General features: G+C 28.2%; 2 protein-coding genes across 5 annotated transcripts in view; one reads left to right on the forward strand and one right to left on the reverse strand.

Annotated features, from left to right (window-relative positions):
* The window catches only part of l(3)neo38 (C2H2-type zinc finger domain-containing lethal (3) neo38), a 64,858-nt gene extending 50,738 nt beyond the window's left edge, over positions 1–14,120 (reverse strand). For 2 of the 4 annotated variants that reach the window (XM_075289382.1, XM_075289381.1), the window contains exons 1-3: positions 13,913–14,120; positions 707–1,125; positions 575–634 (exon numbers count right to left, since the gene is read on the reverse strand). In XM_075289382.1, coding sequence (XP_075145497.1) covers positions 575–634; positions 707–908 — 262 coding nt within the window. In that variant the 5' untranslated portion in view covers positions 909–1,125; positions 13,913–14,120. The remainder of the gene's footprint in view (positions 1–574; positions 635–706; positions 1,126–13,912) is intronic. The other 2 variants (XM_075289383.1, XM_075289384.1) reach the window with 2 other exon arrangements.
* Positions 14,121–18,168: 4,048 nt separating this feature from the next.
* Positions 18,169–20,327, forward strand: r-l (rudimentary-like). Its single transcript, XM_075289388.1, has 3 exons — positions 18,169–18,505; positions 18,663–19,170; positions 19,233–20,327. The coding sequence occupies exons 1-3, from the start codon at positions 18,353–18,355 to the stop codon at positions 20,042–20,044; spliced, it is 1,473 nt and encodes a 490-aa protein (XP_075145503.1). The 5' UTR covers positions 18,169–18,352; the 3' UTR covers positions 20,045–20,327.
* The last annotated feature ends 1,201 nt before the right edge of the window (positions 20,328–21,528 follow it).

Consider the following 21,528-nt stretch of genomic DNA (forward strand, 5'->3'; position numbering starts at 1 on the left):
TTCTTAATTAAATTTAGAACACACAGTTTAGAAATTTGCGTCGTTGCTAAAGTCGTTAGTCTTTGAAGTAAGGCTAATTTTCTTAAAATATTTAATTTAAAGAAATCTTGAAATTAAGTGATATTGAATATTTAGATTTAATATAAAAAATGTTTCAAATACGGGCTTAGATATATTTTCAAGATTTTGATTGGTCTCGGTTATAATTTTTCATTTTACAGATGTTGCATCTTTGGCTCGGAATCAATACCAAAATCCTTAAGGAAAGATCAAAATCTTTGGTATTTTTTTGAAAGTGTAGGCTATAAAAAAGAAGTTCCTTTTTCGTCACAATGGACTGAATAAACTAAGTGATCCTATACTTAACCCAAACTAACCATCCATTATGTTATAACATTTCTATGACGAATCCATGTTTTACACCCTTTCTAGTTTGTGCAATAATATTTTGTTTCTTTTACTTCCAAATATTTCAATAAATATGTAAATCCCCCCAAACTCACTCTGATTGGTTAGGTATTTGTACTATAAGTGTTTGGTATTATTATTATTCTATTGTATATCATCAACCTACATCCATTCATTAGTGTCCTAGTCCTTTCCGAAATGTCCAAAATTGTAGTTGGGTTATAATCTTAAAATATTGAACTTGAAATGTGTAAAAATGTAAATAAATAATGAACAATCACTAAAATTTGCCACTTACCATTTGGGATATTCTGTTGAAAATGATTGCCATTTGTTTGATAGCGTTGCACGTGATTATCATTGGCAGCAGAGGTAGCTACAGCATTGCCATTGATACCAGGCGTAGTAAATGCACCCGGCGTTTGGGTATCATGGCCAAATTTTGCGGCAAATTGATGAATGCCCGAAAACGGTCCACCGAATGCGGAAAAGTTCATCATAACAAATTTAAATCGTACGAGTGACGAAAACGACAACAACGACGATGATGATGATTATTATGATGAAGAGGACGACGACGACCAACCGACCGACCGAGTCGAGACACACATACACAAAATACACTCGCGGGTCAGGTATTCCTTTTTGTTATTCTTCTTCTACTTCTTCCTCTTATTTTTCTACCACTGGCAAGGTGAAAGTACAAAAAAATACTTTCTGTTTTTGTTTTGTGTTTAATTGCAATTGTCAATAGAGACCATTCATTGGTAAAGGAGGTGCCGAAGAGCGAGACCAATGTAAAGGAAGAAAAGAAAATGAAAAAAAAATTGTTATTATTTCTATGGAACCACTTTTGCCATAACAATAAACATTATTTTTATATAATAAATTCAAGTAAATATATAATGAACACGATAGCGAGACGACTACTCACTAAATTAGCATTATCCTTATTATTGTTGTTCTTGTTGCAATACTAATTATTATATTTGTGTGTGTAGATACGTCTCCCGTAGTAGCAGTGGTATAGTATATATCTATTGAGAATATATATATATATACGTGGAGTATATATAAAGGAGAACAAAAATAACTTTCGTTTTCCGTAGTTATCGTATTTCCCAATAAAATATAAACAACATTGTCGTCGACATAAAGTCGGCAGCAATGGTAATGATGATGATGACGACGATGAAAACTTTCGGCTATTACTGATTGTAATCACAATTGTTGTTGTTGTTATTTTTGGTTTTCGTTTCAGGATGATGTTCTACAAGGTTCGAGTAAGTAAAGAATAGTCGAACTAGTTCTCTATGTATGAAGAAGAGTATATTTTTTTCTTCATAAATGTGGGATGTCACAGAGTTACACTGCGTGTTAGATTATCTTATTTGAGTTTTCTAATTGGAAGTCTTTGAATTAATCACTATTTTCTTTTAGTTATTCTTGTTGTTTTTATTCCGCTTTGATGCTTAGCGTATACAGCCTTCAAATATTCACTAATTTCACCATAGACACATAAGTAAGAAAAACACACAATTAATTCCTAATATTCTTATATTGGCGTTTGTGATGGCGGTGGCAAGCAAGTCGACAAGTCCACTTCCCATAAAAAGGGAAGTAATTTTGTGTTTGTTGTTATTCTTGTTGGCAACACACACACACGCACACAAACGCTTTAAATGCAGTATTCACTCTCAAACCCACCTAACCAACCACTCATGCATACACAGTGCAAGAGAGCGAGGCAGAGAGTGCTAGAGTGGGGGATGTTTTTGTTAGATGACTGATGATTGTCTTCTTCTTCTTCTTTTTCTTCTCATATATGAATAACGGTGTAATTGTAGAGCTACTGCATGTGTTATTGCAGTAATACTATACGATGACTATACAACATTGTACTAAACGTAACGTATGTATCTAGTACGTTTTATTATTTCTACTACTAATACTCCATGCAGGCCTTTGGTGGAGGGAGTTGGGGGGGGGGGTGGGGGGGGGGGATATTTTGAACTTTCAATTTCATCAGATTTTATTGTTGTTGTTGTTTTAACCAAGATCTCTTGCCAATCTTAGGCTTAGTAATAGTAGTAGTTTTTAAACCATAATGTTATAGTAGACACAAAGGAGCAGAATGAGGAGAGACATATAGTCATAAAACCGCAAACACACACACACAACAAGACCACATACACAAAAGGACAATAAAGTCAACTATTATATATTTATATACTCAATAGAAACGCGCAAACCGAAAAGCGTGCAAATAGCAGCGACTAACTAAGCCGAGCGCCGACACCAAACTAATAACTTTCTTGTGGCGCACTTGCTATTGCCAGGCTTCATGTTGTTTTTTTTTTTTTTTGTGGTGATGACGATGTTGATGATGGTGGTGATGATGCCAGTTGCCGCCAGAGTATGGAAAAACAAGCAGCGACAGCTACAACCACCACCACCACCATCATCGCCACGAAGCTATTCATTTAGCAACGAAAAACCACCCACCACCCTCAAATAAAAACCGGAAACTTCATGCTCACCATCTCTCACATACGCACACATTGATATTTGACTCTCACACTCTTTACATTTTCCGACATACAAAACCCACCAGAGTCTGGTGTGCATGGTGAGAGAGCAAATGAGTAAGGGTGAGATACAAATGTGGGCAATTTCGCGATTTTAATGAGTTGGTTTTCCCCTATTATGGGATAGCATATGTTAGCTAATGTTGAAAGCTCCACAGCTTAGCTGGCATGAAGTTTTAGCAAGTCTAATTTGGCATCGACTATTGTGGAAATGACAACTACAGACAATTCAGTATAAACACCCTTAGACCAGTGTCGACTATGAGAGATATTTTACATCTGCAATAAGATAGGATCGCGTATATCTGATGAAACTTTGAATACCCTGATATTTTTAAGAGGTTACTTAAAATCATGAAGTATAAAAGTTAAAATCTTTTGTTGATAGAATTTGTTGTTGGTAGAATTCTACCAAAAATGGTAGATTTTTAACTATAAATAAAATTTTGACAAAATTTTCTATAGAAATAAAATTTTGACAAAATTTTCTATAGAAACAAAATTTTGAAAAAATTGTCTATAGAAATAAAATTTTGAAAAAATTGTCTATAGAAATAAAATGTTGACTAAATTTTCTATAGAAATAAAATTTTGAAAAACATGGTCTATAGAAATAAAATTCTGACAAAATTTTCTATAGAAATTTCTATAGAAATAAAATTTTGACTAAATTTTCTATAGAAATAAAATTTTGAAAAAAATTGTCTATAGAAATAAAATTCTGACAAAATTTTCTATAGAAATAAAATTTTGACAAAATTTTATATAGAAAAAAAATTTTGACAAAATTTTCTATAGAAATAAAATTTTGACAAAATTTTGTATAGAAATAAAATTTTGACAAAATTATCTATAGAAATAAAATGACGAAACTTTCTATAGAAATTAAATTTTCACAAAATTTTCTATAGAAATAAAATTTTGACAAATTTTTCTATAGATATAAAATGTTGACAAAATTTTCTATAGAAATAAAATGTTGACAAAATTTTCGATAGAAATAAAATTTTGACAAAATTTTCTATAGAAATAAAATTTTGACAAAATTTTCTATAGAAATAAAATTTTGACAAAATTTTCTATAGAAATAAAATTTTGACAACATTTTCTATAGAAATAAAATTTTGACAAAATTTTCTATAGAAATAAAATTTTTACAACATTTTCTATAGAAATAAAATTTTGACAAAATTTTCTATAGAAATAAAATTTTGACAAAATTTTTTATAGAAATAAAATTTTGTCAAAATTTTATTTTTATAGAAAATTTTGTCAAAATTTTATTTCTATAAAAAAAAAATTTGTTCTATAGAAATAAAATTTTGACAAAATTTTCTATAGAAATAAAATTTTGACAAAATTTTCTATAGAAATAAAATTTTGACAAAATTTTCTATAGAAATAAAATTTTTACAACATTTTCTATAGAAATAAAATTTTGACAAAATGTTCTATAGAAAAAATAAACTTTTGACAAAATTTTCTATAAAAATGAAATATTGAGAAAATTTTCTATAGAAATAAAATTGTGACAAAATTTTCTATAGAAATAAAATGTAGACAAACTTTTCTACAGAAATAAAATTTGGACAAAATTCCATATAGAAATAAAATTTTGAATAAATTTTCTATAGAAATAAAATTTTGACAAAATTTTCTATAGAAATAAAATTTTGACAAAATTTTCTATAGAAATAAAATTTTGACAAAATTTTCTATAGAAATAAAATTTTGACAAAATTTTCGATAGAAATAAAATTTTGACAAAATTTTCTATAGAAATAAAATTTTGACAAAATTTTCTATAGAAATAAAATTTTGACAAAATTTTCTATAGAAATAAAATTTTGACAAAATTTTCTATAGAAATACAATTTTTACAAAATTTTCTATAGAAATACAATTTTGACAAAATTTTCTATAGGAATAAAATTTTATAAAAATTATCTATTGAAATAAAATTTTGACAAAATTATCTATTGAAATAAAATTTTGACAAAATTTTCTATAGAAATAAAATTTTGACAAAATTGTCTATAGAAATAAAATTTTGACAAAATTTTCTATAGAAATAAAATGTTGTCAAAATTTTCTATAGAAATAAAATGTTGAAGACATTTTCTATAGAAATAAAATTTTGACAAAATTTACTATAGAAATAAAATGTTCACAAAATTTTCTATAGAAATAAAATTTTCACAAAATTTTCTATAGAAATAAAATTTTGAAAAAAAATTCTATAGAAATAAAATTTTGACAAAATTTTCTATAGAAATAAAATTTTGACAAAATTTTCTATAGAAATAAAATTTTGATTCATGATTTTGACAAAATTTTCTATAGAAATAAAATTTTGACGAAATTTTTTGCAGCAGATTTTTTTCTTTGATAGTTTTTTGGTAAAATTTTTTCCAATTTTGTTAGATTATTTTTTGGCTCGAGTGACAATCGTGATCCCGAATCCCAGGGTTTATACCAAACCGAAAAGCTATAACGTCTTGAAGCTTTATGTCTTACAATCAATTTTGAAAAAGTCGCTCTTTTTATTACAATCGAAATCACCATAAGTGAGCCTTAAATAATGGACAACAACTATTTTTTTACATTTTAATTAATTATTTATGAAACAGAAAAAATATTAATAAGAATTTTTAAAGTGTGTGACCAAAGTTGTCTCCACATAGACCATGATCGGAGACTCTGCACTGCCACATAAAGGATACAAAAATGAGAAAAATATATGCTGACACAGAAAAATGTCAAAATTTTTGCAATTAAAGTCTTAAGTTTTAAAAAATATTCAATTAAAAATTTAATTGATTCAACATTTTTTTTAATTGATACAAAAATCAATCACAAAAATTAATAGTATAAATTTTTTAATTGGATCAATTAATTTTGTAATTGATACTATCATTTCTGTGATTGAAGACATTACAATTAAAAAATTAATTGGATCAATTAATAAAGTGATTGAATCAGATTTTTTTTTGGGGTACCAAAAAAAATTTTTTTTTTTTGACTAAACTAGAGGAAAAGTATGTTTGTAAAATTTATTTATTTATTTATATATTTAAATCCCTTTAGACTACAGGATGATTGGATGGACGATCGTTTCGGAACTCCCACATTCTTCTTCAGCATCCTCTACTAACTAACGTAACTAACTAAACGTAAAGAAAAAAATCCATGGCACCAATTCATTACAATTTTACTTTATTTTACATTGAACTAATGTGTCCGGTCAGTGAACTTAATACCCAACGTTAAGTTAAAAAAAAATTGGCATATAGTATGTGATAAGGAAAGTTGCATTGGATTTTAGAAAAATAATTTAATAATAAATTTAAACTAAAACAGCATATTTTTTGCAATAAAAAAATAAATTTAATTTAGTTTCAGTATAACGACGAGTATTTTTTCCGTATAATTGGACCTTTATTGCGAAAAATGTTAATTGACACGAAATTCTGGGAAGCAGGTAGTTTTTTCTTGAAATTATCTATAAACATTGACAACATTGTTTTAGTAAAAGAGATTGAAAGCGAGAAAGGGCTGCTGAGAGTACGGGTACATGTTTTGTAAGGGGAGAGCAAAAGCGCCCCACCAATTAAACAAACATTCTCTCACACATACACATATATGGGTGTAAGTTCTATGCACATTTTTTTCTATGATAACAAAAACAACTCCAATAATAAAACTGCAATTGAGAGTGGGGCGAGAAAATAAGACCTACTAACTAAGGATGTGGTAATGAAGAAAGCTAGAGCTGCTGGTGCTGGTCGTCGATGAGGATGTTGTATTTTATAATCTCTAACGGGAAATGTTTCATTTTTTCACTTTGTCCACTTTTTTCATTTATTCCTGAACATCCCCCATTTATAATTATTGTCGTTTTATGGCATTCTATGAGTATTGTTTTGCCATACAAAAAACAATATATGTAGGGGTGATGACCCTCCTGGTAGCCCCCGTGTATACGACTTGGCTATGTTTACCACACACACACATATCCTAATAGTAGTGCAATGTACAAGTAGTAGTAGTAGATATCATGTGTGTGTTAGCGATGGAGGCAATCCCCCCCTCCTCCCCCTCATGACCGTATGAAGTTCTTGGTGGAGCGAGTACATGTATATTAAATTACATAGAGCATTTAGTTGACTATATATAGAAGATATATAAAAGTATAGTAGTATTAGGTATTTATGTAGTCATTTGTAAATTCATATATACTACAAAAATTCCAATATAATAATAATAATATACCTAGTATGTAGTATATGCTTAGAGAAGTAGATTTTATTTTATTATAATAATGTTTCCCTCATATACAATATAATTGTTGTTTATACTAATACAAAAAACATTGACATATTTTGTTGTTGTTCTTGTTATTTCCCTATTATATTTGATGATATTGTCTGCATTGAGGGTGGATGGAGGATACTTTCGATTGAAAAACAAAAATTGAGTGAGAACAACGCATACTCTCTGTCATTGATTTACCACCCCTAGTAGTGGTTAAGTCTGAGATATTATCCTGTGTTAATGTGTGTGAGTGTGTGTGTCCTGTCGCTGATTATAATGACCATATGCAAAGGATTGTAATAAATATTGGCGGTGAAACAAAAATTCAAGTATATGTAAATAATGTTAGAAAGGGAAATCAACTTTCAGATCACACTAAGAGTTGAGTGACAAATGCTGAATACAACAGACTGGATAAATTAAAACTCCTAATTAGTACAATTTAATTTTAGATTGCATTAGAAATAAAATTTTGACAAAATTTTCAATAGAAATGAAATTTTGACAAAATTTTCTATAAAAATAAAATTTTGACACAATTTTCTATAGAAATAAAATTTTGACACAATTTTCTATGGAAATAAAATTTTGACAAGATTTTCTATAGAAATAAAATTTTGACAAGATTTTCTATAGAAATAAAATTTTGACAAAATTTTCTATAGTAATAAAATTTTGGCAAAATTTTCTATAGAAATAAAATTTTGACAAAATTTTCTAGAGAAATAAACTTTGGCAAAATTTTCTATAGAAATAAAATTTTGACAAAATTTTCTATAGAAATAAAATTTTGTCAAAATTTTCTATGAAATAAAATCTTGACAACATTTTCTATAAAAAAAATTTTTACAAAATTTTCTATAGAAATAAAATTTTGACAAAATTTTCTATAAAAATAAAATTTTGACAAAATTTTCTATAGAAATAAAATTTTGACAAGATTTTCTAAAGAAATAAAATTTTGACAAAATTTTCTATAGTAATAAAATTTTGACAAAATTTTCTATAGAAATAAAATTTTGACAAAATTTTCTAGAGAAATAAAATTTGGCAAAATTTTCTATAGAATTAAAATTTTGACAAAATTTCTTAAGAAATAAAATTTTGACAAAATTTTCTATAGAAATAAAATGTTGACAAAATTTTCTATAGAAATAAAATTTTGACAAAATTTTCTATAGAAATAAAATTTTGACGAGATTTTCTATAGAAATAAAATTTTGACAAGATTTTCTATAGAAATAAAATTTTGACAAAATTTTCTATAGAAATAAAATTTTGACAAAATTTTCTATAGAAATAAAATTTTGACAAAATTTTCTATAGAAATAAAATTTTGAGTAAAGTTTCTATAGAAATAAAATATTAAGAAAAATTTCTATAAAAATGAAATATTGAGAACATTTTCTACAGAAATAAAATTTTGACAAAATTTTCTATAGAAACAAAATTTTGACATAAATTCTATAGAAATAAAATTTTGACAAAATTTTCTATAGAAATAAAATTTTGACAAAATTTTCTATAGAAATAAAATTTTGACATAATTTTCTATAGAAATAAAATTTTGACAAAATTTTCTATAGAAATAATATGTTGTCAAAATTGCATTTCTATAGAAAATTTTGTCAAAATTTTATTTCTGTAGAAAATTTTGTCAAAATTTTATTTCTATAGAAAAGTTAGTCAAAATTTTATTTCTATAGAAAATTTTGTCAAAATTTTATTTCTATAGAAAATTTTGTCAAAATTTTATTTCTATAGAAAATTTTGTCAAAATTTTATTTCTATATAAAATTTTGTCAAAATTTTAGTTCTATAGAAAATTTTGACAAAATTATATCCCCATGTTCCGATATTCGGAAACGCAAATCGCAAGAAATTATTTTTCTTATAAGTTTAAGAAATTATAGTCAAACGAAAATTTTGCGATTTTCGATTCCAGAACATAGGTGTTAGTAAAATTGTATAAATTTGTATGTCCACTATGAGGTTATTAGAGCTCGACCGAAGCATCGGCTTCGGCTTCAGCATTCGGCCAAAAATCGATAATAGGCCACGAATCGGCCTTCGGCGTCAAGAGGCCGATTAACTGAAGACGAAGCTTTTTGCATAATTTAGTTCATATTGAATTGTGCAAGTGATGAATTTGTCTCAATCAAAACACCCAGTACAAATAAAACGTAAAAAAATTATAAAAAATCCTTTTTTGTCATTATATCAAGTTACTGGACTGAATTACCTTTTATTATTGTATTTATGCATTTGATGAAAAAAAAATATTCTAATATTGAACTTAAAGACACCAAATTTCTTTAATTACAAGTTTAAGGAAAATAATCGGCTTCGGCCGATTATTGTTTGTTTTTGGCGAACATCGGCTTCGGCCAAACAACCCGCTTCGGTCGAGCTCTAGAGGACATGGGGGTATACTAACTTTGACATTCTTGGTCGTGGGGAAATTCTGAATAGATCCAGCTATGTCCGTCCGTCCATACCCTTGTTGAAATCACACAATTTTGGGACTTCCTTTTGCAATATGTCGGTCTATTTCCGAGCCGATCCACTTGCACTTGGTATTAGTATTCATCCTTAAGTACACACAAAAAAAAATTCTGATTCAATCACAAAATTAATTGTTCCAATTACCTTTTTAATTGAAATGATTTCAAACACGAAAATGATAGTATCAATCATTGATCATTGGCAATTTTCAATACATTTTCTAATTGATTCAATTAAATATTTAATTGATGTTGATTGGAAAATTCAATTATTTTTTAATTAAACACGAAACTAATTTTAATCACTATACTACACACACAAAAAAAAAACTGATTCAAACACGAAATTAATTGATCCATTAACTTAGTTAACCCTAACCTTCGAGCGATGAGATAAAACAACCCTTCTGAAAAAAAATTGAAAAGATTTTAACTCTTTTTAAAGGATAGGGTCTGGGGGAGCCTGGCACAAAAACTGAAGTACCCAATTTTTCACTCCATGGATTCCATACGCGTGTCCTGTGCATTTCAAGCAAATCGGATGACTTACAAACATCTATGTTCTGATATTCCGAATCGAAAGTCGCAAAATTTTCGTTTAACAATAATTTCTTAAAACTTATAAGAAAAAAATTCTTGCGATTTTCGTTTCCGAATATCGGAACATTAGGGAATAATTTTGACAAAATTTTCTATAGAAATAAAATTTTGAGAAAAGTTTCTATAGAAATAAAATATTAATAAAAATGAAATATTGAGAAAATTTTCTGTAAAACAGAAATATTGAGAATATTTTCTATAGAAATAAAATTTTGACAAAATTTTCTATAGAAATAAAATTTTGACAAAATTTTTTTTGAAATAAGATTTTGACAAAATTTTCTATAGAAATAAAATTTTGACAAAATTTTCTATAGAAATAAAATTTTGACAAAATTTTCTATGGAAATAAAATTTTGACAAAATTTTCTATAGAAATAAAATTTTGTAAAAATTTTATATAGAAATAAAATTTTGACAAAATTTTATATAGAAATAAAATGTTGACAAAATTTTCTATAGAAATAAAATGTTGACAAAATTTCTATAGAAATAAAATTTTGAGAAAATTTTCTATAGAAATAAAATTTTGACGAGATTTTCTATAGAAATAAAATTTTGACAAGATTTTCTATAGAAATAAAATTTTGACAAAATTTTCTATAGAAATAAAATTTTGACAAAATTTTCTATAGAAATAAAATTTTGACAAAATTTTCTATAGAAATAAGATTTTGACAAAATTTTCTATAGAAATAAAATTTTGACAAAATTTTCTATAGAAATAAAATTTTGAAAAATTTTCTATAGAAATAAAATTTTGACAAAATTTTCTATAGAAATAAAATTTTGACAAAATTTTATATAGAAATAATATGTTGACAAAATTTTCTATAGAAATAAAATGTTGACAAAATTTTCTATAGAAATAAGATTTTGACAAAATTTTCTATAGAAATAAGATTTTGACAAAATTTTCTATAGAAATAAAATTTTGACAAAATTTTCTATAGAAATAAAATTTTGTCAAAATTTTCTATAGAAATAAAATTTTTACAAAATTTTCTATAAAAAAAATTTTGACAAAATTTTCTAAAGAAATAAAATTTTGACAACATTTTCTATAGAAATAAACTTTTGACAAAATTTTCTATAGAAATAAAATGTTGACAAAACTTTCTATAGAAATAAAATATTAAGAAAATATTCTATAAAAATGAAATATTGAGAAAATTTTCTATAGAAATAAAATGTAGACAAAATTTTCTAACAAATAAGACTTTGACAAAATTTGCTATAGAAATAAAATTTTGACAAATTTTTCCAGAAAAATAAAATTTTGACAAAATTTTCTATAGAAATAAAATTTTGACAAGATTTTCTATAGAAATAAAATTTTGACAAAATTTTCTATAGAAATAAAATTTTGACAAAATTTTCTATAGAAATAAAATTTTGACAAAAATTTCTATAGAAATAAAATATTAAGAAAATTTTCTATAAAAATGAAATATTGAGGAAATTTTCTATAGAAATAAAAGTTTGACAAAATTTTCTATAGAAACAAAATGTTGACAAAATTTTCTATAGAAATAAATATTAAGAAACTTTTCTATAAAAATGAAATATTGAGAAAATTTTCTATAGAAATAAAATGTAGACAAAATTTTCTTAGAAATAAGATTTTGACAAAATTTTCTATAGAAATAAAATTTTGACAAAATTTTCTATAGAAATAAAATTTTGACAAAATTTTCTATAGAAAAAAAATTTTGACAAAATTTTCTATAGAAACAAAATTTTGACTAAATTTTCTATAGAAATAAAATTTTGACAAAATTTTATATAGAAATAAAATTTTGACAAAATTTTCTATAGAAATAAAATTTTGACAACATTTTCTATAGAAATAAAATGTTGACAACATTTTTTATAGAAATAAAATTTTAACAAATTATAAATTTTTAACTCAGATTCCCTAAAACTTTTTTTTAGATTGACTAGAATCAACAATGTAGAAAATTTAGGAATTATTATAAATCTATTACGTCTATATAGATAGATTGTCTGAAGTATTTAGAAAATATGCAGAAGCGTAAGGCATATGATTTCAAAGGCATTGAGGAGGTATATGAATGGAACTTCTATCTACTACATATTTGACGTTTTTGGTGATAAATTTTGAAATGAATTGAATTGTAACGTAAAAGATTTCCCAACTGAAAATTTGTTAAACCAATTACAGTTCAGAATTTCTATTTGGGCTGTTTTTTAGGCTTTCGTTTTCAAGTGCTGCCGGTAAGTGACTTGAGGACCTTGTTCAGAGGGTATCACAAAAGGCGGTGGTGTTAGCAGATGACTTAAAAAGGGCAGATGAATTGAATTACGATATTCGTGGAATTTCGGAACACTTTCAGAAGGGAACCTTAATGTTGTCCACATTTGGGATATGTCAGCTTTTCAGAATTTTTGATTCGCTTCACTATATAAAACTCCTACACAGTTTCCACTTTATAAAAGTTGTAGATAATTGAATGTTACGAGTCTATAGCGAAATAATACCAAGAAGCGACCCTTCATTAATCCTGGAAGGAAGCGATAGATTGAATGCAGAAAACGTATATAGTTTCGCAACAGTTCTAGGCTAGAAGATTAGAAGTTATCTAAATTTCAATCTCATTTCTATTAAAATTTGTATTCCTTCTAAAATGCTAAGCAAAGAACAGACTACAATCATAACGCTAATGTACCTTTTTCTAAACTAAATTTCTGGAAAGAATTTCCACAAATCACCAAATTCTAAATACAATAGGAAATGGAGTTTGTGAAAATAAAAATGATCGTTCCAGCATTTTCTACATTCAATAATGAATTTGGATGCATAGCAAGCGTAAGATATCCCTATGGTGAACACACATTGCTTTAATCATACTCTGTTTAATATAAAATACATACTTAGAAATAATTCTCAATTCTTAAATCTCAAAATCATTCACAAAATCATATTTTCATTTTGTACACACGCAGTGTTGCCAGTATTAGGGATTTTCCCCAAAGTGGGGAAATTGAATGATGACTTAATAAAATGAAAAGAAATTGTGATTGTTGACGTTTTTGGATTGAGGATTTGATGGGGGTACTTCTAGAAATTTGGGTGTTTTCGAAATGTATTCATAATAAATCCGATTTAGAATATGGGTTTACATAAAATACTTTTTTACATTCTTAAAAAGGTGTAGAGCATCCCCTAAATATGAAAAAATCTCTGCTCTGCTTTAAACCACTGCATAAATAGAGCATTTGAACTAGAAAATTGGCATAACAAAAATGTAAATTTGTTTAAATTATTATGGATTTTCTACAGCAGAGACCATTGGTTTATTATCTTTTTTTCACAAAAAAAAAAACTTGACAAACATTTACTGGAGATTTTTGTAAGGAATTTCAATTCAAATCGGCAATTTTTGGAAATACTGGCAACACTGTACACACGAAAAAAAAGATCGGAAAATTTCAAAGAGAATCATCCGGTACGAACACATATACACACTCACTCACCCAAAATACAACCAATTATTTGTACTATTGTTATTGTCGAAATTGTTAGGCTTTTAGTTGTAAAATCCACATATTTTTACTATATATGTAAAGTACATATATAGTACAAGGAGTTCAATATATTTAATATAAACATTTCATACGATTATTAACACTTTTTCAACTAAAAATAAGATGCACGCGCCGATATTATTGATGTTTGACTAGAGGAAAGAAAAGAAGTAAACTAATTAGTAGAAGTGTTGTAAAAAATCGTATTAACACATGGTTGCATTCAGGTCTGTAAATGGCGATATTTTAGGGGTCGTTCAGACGAAAAGAATTCTTGAGAAATTCAAATATATCATAGGCACCCTAATACAACGTTCACACTAGGTAGGGAATCTCGATAATTAATGCAACGTCCAGACTACAAGTTTATCCGAAGGGAATGTCTGCGTTCGTAAAGAATCTTACAGTGCGGCCTAACGCTAAGAATTGTCGGAGGTAAGTAAAATATCGATAAATGTGTTATTCATCCCATTAATAAGCTGCAGTATCGATTATGTATTCGAAGATAACTTATAGTGTGGCCAATATCTGGAATATAATTGACACGAGCACTGTCTGGATAAACTTATAGTCGGAACGGCTCAGTGTGTAAATATAACCATAGCGATAGGCGGTAGGCGAAACATTTTTGCCGCAACGGCAAATACAATAAGCTTGACGGCGAATAATTCCCTTTTTCACGTTTCCTAGCGTTTTTGTTGTCAATACAGCATGCTTTGACAATATTAAACAATGAAGTTGAATAAAAACATACAATGGCTTGTTATTTGTTGAGTTATTTCAAGAAAAAATAATCTACACGTGTCCAGGCAACAGCAGTTCCTAGTGGTGAGTTAAAAAAATTTATGAGCGATGGCAACACTATACCAGTTTTCGCCAAGGAGTTAGAATAAGTTTTAATTTAGCGACACGCCGCTAGCCGTCACGGTATTCCGTCGCGGATTTTGGGCTTCCCATAAGAAATACACGTAAATAAGTGTTCGCCTACCGCCTATCGCTGAACGTACGACGTAAATACGCCAACACGTTGTCGCCGTCAATTTATTTTGTTTATTTTTTAAGAAAATGTGATTCTTTTTGTTTTTTATTGTTTTATTATATATTTATTTCGTTGTTTCTATCATTAGTAACTATTATTATTTTAATTTTAACATCAATAAAATTATTAATTATTTAATAAAGAATTTATTTATTGTAAACTCTTTTTTAGTTAAAATGTTCTCTTTTTTTAAAGCGAAAGTTCTCTTTTGAAAATTATCCATATGGAAACCCTAGTATTAAGTTCAAGTTTAGCCGATAAAGTGAAAACTAAATCAGCAAAAAAGGCATAAAATTATACACATTTGCTGCAAATTTTATTATAACATGATAGGGAATAGCTCAAAACAAAATTTCAGAAAGTTTGTATTCCTTAAAATATATTAGTAAAAAAATTACGATTTTAGCGGCTAAATCTAACTTAATACCCACCTTTATGCACTTTACAGACTATCAGTTATTCCGGACGGAATGTCGGTGTTTGTAAAGAATCTTGCAGTGTGTCGTATCGATACGACTTGTCGGCGATGACTAAATAATCGGTAAATGTGTTATCGATCCCATAAACATGCAGCAGTATCGATTATGCCTTCGGACTTAACTTATAATGTGCACAGTATATGGGATATGTTCGACACGAGCCCTGTCGTCCGGAATAACTGATAATCTGTAAAGCGCATTAGGTGAGTATTAAGTTCGAGCGGAAAAAAGTCGACAAATGCGAACATAAATTTATGATGTGGGCAATGACTGACATATTGCGCCGAATTTGGTTGAGAATTGTGCGCTTTACAGACTGTCAGTTATTCCGGACTGAATGTTGGTGTTTGTAAAGAATCTTACAATGTGTCGGATCGATACGACTTGTCGGCGAAGACTAAATAATCTGTAAATGTGTTATCAATCCCATAAACATGCAGCAGTATCGATTATTCGTTGGGACTTAACTTAAGTGATAGTTATGCGCTTTACAGACTATCAGTTATTCCGAACGGAATATCGGTGTTTGTAAAGAATCTTACAGTGTGTCGGATCGATACGACTCGTCGGCGATGACTAAATAATCGGTAAATGTGTTATCGATCCCATAAACATGCAGCAGTATCGATTATGCCTTCGGACTTAACTTATAGTGTGCACAATATGTGGGATATGTTCGACACGAACACTGTCGTCCGGAATAACTGATAATCTGTAAAGCGCATTAACAAAAATGTTCGACATGAGCACTGTCGTCCGGAATAACTGATAGTCTGTAAAGCGCATAAAGCGCATTACCCCTAAAAATCCACCAAAGTAAATGCAAAATGGACGAGAAAACCCCCCTAAATTTTGGGGGAAACCCACAAAATGCCAGCACTGCTTCACATGGTTCTGTTAACACAGTTGCGGCGGAAAGCCGCCAATTTTCGATCATCCGTATCTGTAATCTGCTCGCAAAGTGCATCAGAGATGGAAAATACAATTTTTAAGAAAGTACAAAAAAATTTTTTTGAGCCGAAAAGTATTTTCGCTAAATTTTAACAAAAAATTGTTTCGTTTTATACCCACTTACAAAGACTACAGTAGTATTGTAATCACTGTTTGGTAGATTGGTAGAATTCATGGTATTTCAAAAATTTTCTGTAGATAAATAAAAATAAATTTTTGACGAAATTTTCTATAGAAATAAAATTTTGAAAAAAATTTTCTACCGAAATAAAGTTTTGACAAAACTTTCTATAAATATAAAATTTTAACAAAATATTCTATAAAAATTAAATTTAAAAAAATGTTCAACAGAAATAAAAGTTTGACTAAATATTCTATAGAAATGAAATTTTGACAAAATTTTCATCAGAAATAAAATTTAAACAAAGATTCTATAAAAATAAAATTTTGACAAAATTTTCTTTAGAAATAAAATTTTGGCAAATTTTTCTATAGAAAAAAATTTTGACAAAGTTTTCTATAGAAATAAAATTTTGACAAAATTTTCTATAAAAATAAAATTTTGATAAAATTTTCTATAGAAATAAAATTTTGACAAAATTTTCGACCGAAATAAAGTTTTGACAAAACTTTCTAGAGATATAAAATTTTGACAAAATTTTCTATAAGAATAAAATTTAAAAAAAATTTTCAACAGAAATAAAAGTTTGACTAAATATTCTATTGAAATAAAATTTTCATCAGAATAAAATTTAAACAAAAATTCTATAAAAATAAAATTTTGACAAAATTTTCTATAGAAATAAAATTTTGACAAATTTTTCTATAGATCTAAAATTTTGACAAAATTTTCTATAAAAATAAAATTTTGACAAAATTTTCTATAAAAACAAAATTTTGACAAAATTTTCTATTGCAATAAAATTTTGACAAAATTTTCGACCGAAATAAAGTTTTGACAAAACTTTCTAGAGATATAAAATTTTGACAAAATTTTCTATAAGAATAAAATTTAAAAAAAATTTCAACAGAAATAAAAGTTTGACTAAATTTTCTATAGAAATAAAATTTTGACAAATTTTTCTATAGAAATAAAATTTTGACAAAATGTTTTATAGAAATAAAATTTTGACAAAATTTTCTAAAATTTTGAAAAAAAATATAGAAATAAAATTTTGACAAATTTTCCTATAGAAATAAAATTTTGACAAAATTTTCTACAGATATAAAATTTTCTATAGAAATAAAATGTTGGCAAAATTTTCTAGAGAAATAAAATTTTAACAAAATTTTCTATAGAAATAAAATTTCGACAAAATTTCCTATAGAAAAAAAATTGGCAAAATTTTTGATAGAAATAAAATTTGGCAAAATTTTTTATAGAAATAAAATTTTGACAACATTTTTTATGTAAATGACAAAATTTTCTATAGAAATAAAATTGTAAAAAAATTTTATAGAAATAAAATTTTGACAAAATTTTCTGTAGAAATAAAATTTTGACAATATTTTTGCTAAATAATTTTTTTTGTAGTTTTAATAAGGGTGTTAAAGACTTTTTTCAAAAAATTAAAATATTTTGTCAAAACTAGTGTACAATAAATCTGATATCGGCAAAAAAGGACTACCAAAAAGTACTAAATCAATTGCGGGGGTACTACGGTACTGACCAGGGTGTATACGTATTGAAAAAAGTACTATAGTACTGCATTTTCCATCCCTGAAGTGCATTGCTCTGCACAGTCTGCCAGTAATAGGCGGTGTTAGTTGTGTGTTTACTTTTCTGTCAGCTTTAATAGAAGCAATTACACGGATAATACAATTAATTCATTACCACGTTAAAGCAATATAAAGCGGTGGATATTAATAAATAAAGGTGACGCGCAATTCAATATTAAATTGGACACACAAAGCAATAAAATGTTGGAAAAGAATGCTGATACAATGAAGGCGCTGGCGCTGAAATTATTTGAAATCAATGCCTTCAAATTTGGCGACTTCAAAATGAAAGTTGGAATTAATTCTCCGGTATATTTTGACCTTCGCGTTATTGTCAGCTATCCGGAAGTAATGGTAAGTTCTTGAAACCTCCTCATCCCATAACATTCTGCACTTATGCCCACATGATCATGTTGCTGTTGTTGTTGTTAATATGTAATGCTTTTAATGCAATCATGTGTCGGCGTGTTGTTTTTTTTATTGTGTACGATTACATTTTTTGATATTCCAGCAAACTGTCTCTAATCTTATCCAAGATTATATTAAGGAGAAAAATTTAAATGCTAAACATGTTTGTGGTGTACCCTACACCGCGCTTCCCTTAGCCACCATAGTTTCAGTTCAGCAAAACATTCCAATGTTAATACGGCGCAAGGAGGCAAAATCGTATGGTACAAAGAAACTGATTGAAGGCATTTATAGTGCCGGAGACACGTGTTTGATTGTTGAAGATGTGGTTACATCAGGTTCAAGTATTTTGGATACTGTTAAAGATTTGAAGCGTGAAGGCATTGTTGTCACCGATGCTGTAGTAGTGGTGGACCGTGAACAAGGCGGTACTTCAAATGTCATGAAGGAGGGAGTACGCATGCATTCAATATTCACACTGTCCTTTTTGTTGAATACTCTTTTGGAGGCTGAAAAAATTCAACGCGAAACTGTTGAATCGGTGGCCAAGTATATAGCCGATGTTCAAATCGATGGTGATGGGAATTTCTTGGGTAATAAGAAAGAAGTTGGTAAGACCTAGAAATCTATGTTAAGTATTTCCAGCATATTTTATGATAATTTTATTTTGTAGTTAATGATTTCAAACGCTCCAAATTGTCATTTGAAAGCCGTGCTAATTTGGCTAAATCTGATGTGGCAAAGCGTCTTTTTAATTTAATGGCTACCAAAAAAACCAATCTTTGTTTGGCTGCCGATTTAACCAAGTGCCATGAGATCTTAGAGGCTGCGGATATATGTGGACCCTATATATGCTTGCTAAAGACCCATGTCGATATACTCGAAGATTTCAATGACCAATTTATTCAAGATCTCCTATCTTTGGCTAAAAGGCACAATTTCATGCTAATGGAAGATCGTAAATTTGCTGATATAGGAAACACTGTTTCCTTGCAATATGGCAAGGGCTTGTATAGAATTTCCACATGGGCAGATTTGGTTACAGCTCATACAATTTCGGGACGCAGTATCATACAAGGTTTAAAGGCCGGCCTAAATGAGAGTGGCTCATCGAAAACCCGTGGCGTATTTTTGCTGAGTGAAATGTCAGCTACTGGAAATTTAATAGACGACAACTATAAGGAGGCTTCAGCCAAGATTGCCACAGAATCAACAGATGTTGATTTTGTCGCTGGTATGGTTTGTCAATCATCAAATTGCTTTGCTTTTCCAGGATTGATTCAGCTAACACCAGGCGTTAAAATAGATGACTCTACAGATGCTTTGGGCCAGCAATATAATACCCCAGAATATGTGGTCAAAGAAAATGGTGCTGATATTGCTGTAGTAGGTCGGGGTATACTGCAAGCAAAATGCATGGAAAAGGCTAGTGTTCTTTATCGCGATCGTCTGTGGTCGGCCTATATCGATCGCTTGGCTAAGTAGAGACTCCCCAAGTCATTCCCACAATCCGAATTTGTTATGAATTTACATAAAATTGAAGTGTACCTTATGCTCAACTATTGACATTTTCCATAATCTTTGAATTTTTCCATAGATTAGACTAAAGACGCACAAAAATGCATTTAAATGCATGATACAATTTACATAACGACATTTGTTATTAAAATTAGTTAAGAGAACATGTTTGTAACTTTCTTAGACTTTCATTAAATGAGAATATTAAAATAAACAAAAGACATTCAAAACGCATATCTCAAATAGAAAACTTGTTTTTTCTTTTTATATATACACATGGGTATCAGTATTGTCAATATGTCAATGATTTCCCTTTTTGGTTGTTGTTTTCTTGGTATACAATTAATAAATGGGTGTCAGTATTACATTTTTTTTGTGTGTGGTATAATAAATTATTTTATGCTTCTAATCTAGTAGTTGCTGATAAAAATCAATTAATTGCAATGATATGAAATATAATTGTCAGCAATCATATGCTACCACTCCAAATAAATAATATCCACATCCAATGGAGAATTAATATCTTTTGATTATATATTGTAATAACATTTTTTTATAGGCAAAATGTTTCAATGACCTTTTTGTTTTATTTTTAAGCAAATAGGCAGATGAAAAGCCTAATTATGATGTTTTTATTTTTATATATGTATGCAATATTTCGGTTGACTTCTTTCAAATATAATTAAAAAAAAAAAACATTTCAGTCAAATGTTCGATTGTATTTGCTACAATACAATTGTAATTCCTACAATCTCTAGATCATTATATGAAAGATCATTTCATGTGCGAGTCGCTTGTATATGAAATAGGCAAGCTATTGAATATAAAATTTTCTCCCATTTTATAATGCTTTTTGCCTTAAAATGTATCAATTTTCTTGGGAGAGTTGGGATGATTAATAACAGGTTGGTTGATAAGTCCCCGGTCTAACAAAGAAAAAAGGATTTTTTTGTCAAAATTCGTTTTTATTATTCAACATAGTTCCCTTCAAGAACGATACAACGATTATAACGATCTTCCAATTTTTTGATACCATTTTGGTAGTAATCCTTCGGTTTTGCCTCAAAATAGGTAATAGTCACTCTTGATGGTTTTTCCCTTCTCAAGATAATCGATAAAAATTATTCCATGCGCATCCCAAAAAACAGAGGCCATTACTTTGCCAGCGGACTTTTGAGACGGTTCACCGGTCTTCGGAGACGGTTCACTGGTCGCTGTCCACTCAGCCGACTGTCGATTGGACTCAGTAGTGTAGTGATGGAGCCATGTTTCATCCATTGTCAAATATCGACGGAAAAACTCGGGTGTATTACGAGTTAACAAACACCGCTCAGAATCATCAACACGTTGTTGTTTTGGTCGCGCGGCACCCATTTTTCACCGAGCTTCTGCATATCCAAATATTGATGAATGATATGACCACACGTTCCTTTGATATCTTTAAGGCCTCG

This window comes from Haematobia irritans, chromosome 1, assembly GCF_050003625.1.
Source record: "Haematobia irritans isolate KBUSLIRL chromosome 1, ASM5000362v1, whole genome shotgun sequence".
NCBI classification, from domain to species: domain Eukaryota; kingdom Metazoa; phylum Arthropoda; class Insecta; order Diptera; family Muscidae; genus Haematobia; species Haematobia irritans.

Excerpts from the sequence above, each read along its gene's own strand:
- r-l (XM_075289388.1), top strand. The coding sequence starts at position 18,353 with ATGTTGGAAAAGAATGCTGATACAATGAAGGCGCTGGCGCTGAAATTA. Across the intron at positions 18,506-18,662 it reads TCAGCTATCCGGAAGTAATG|CAAACTGTCTCTAATCTTAT; the intron begins GTAAGTTCTTGA and ends TTGATATTCCAG. Across the intron at positions 19,171-19,232 it reads GGGTAATAAGAAAGAAGTTG|TTAATGATTTCAAACGCTCC; the intron begins GTAAGACCTAGA and ends TTTATTTTGTAG.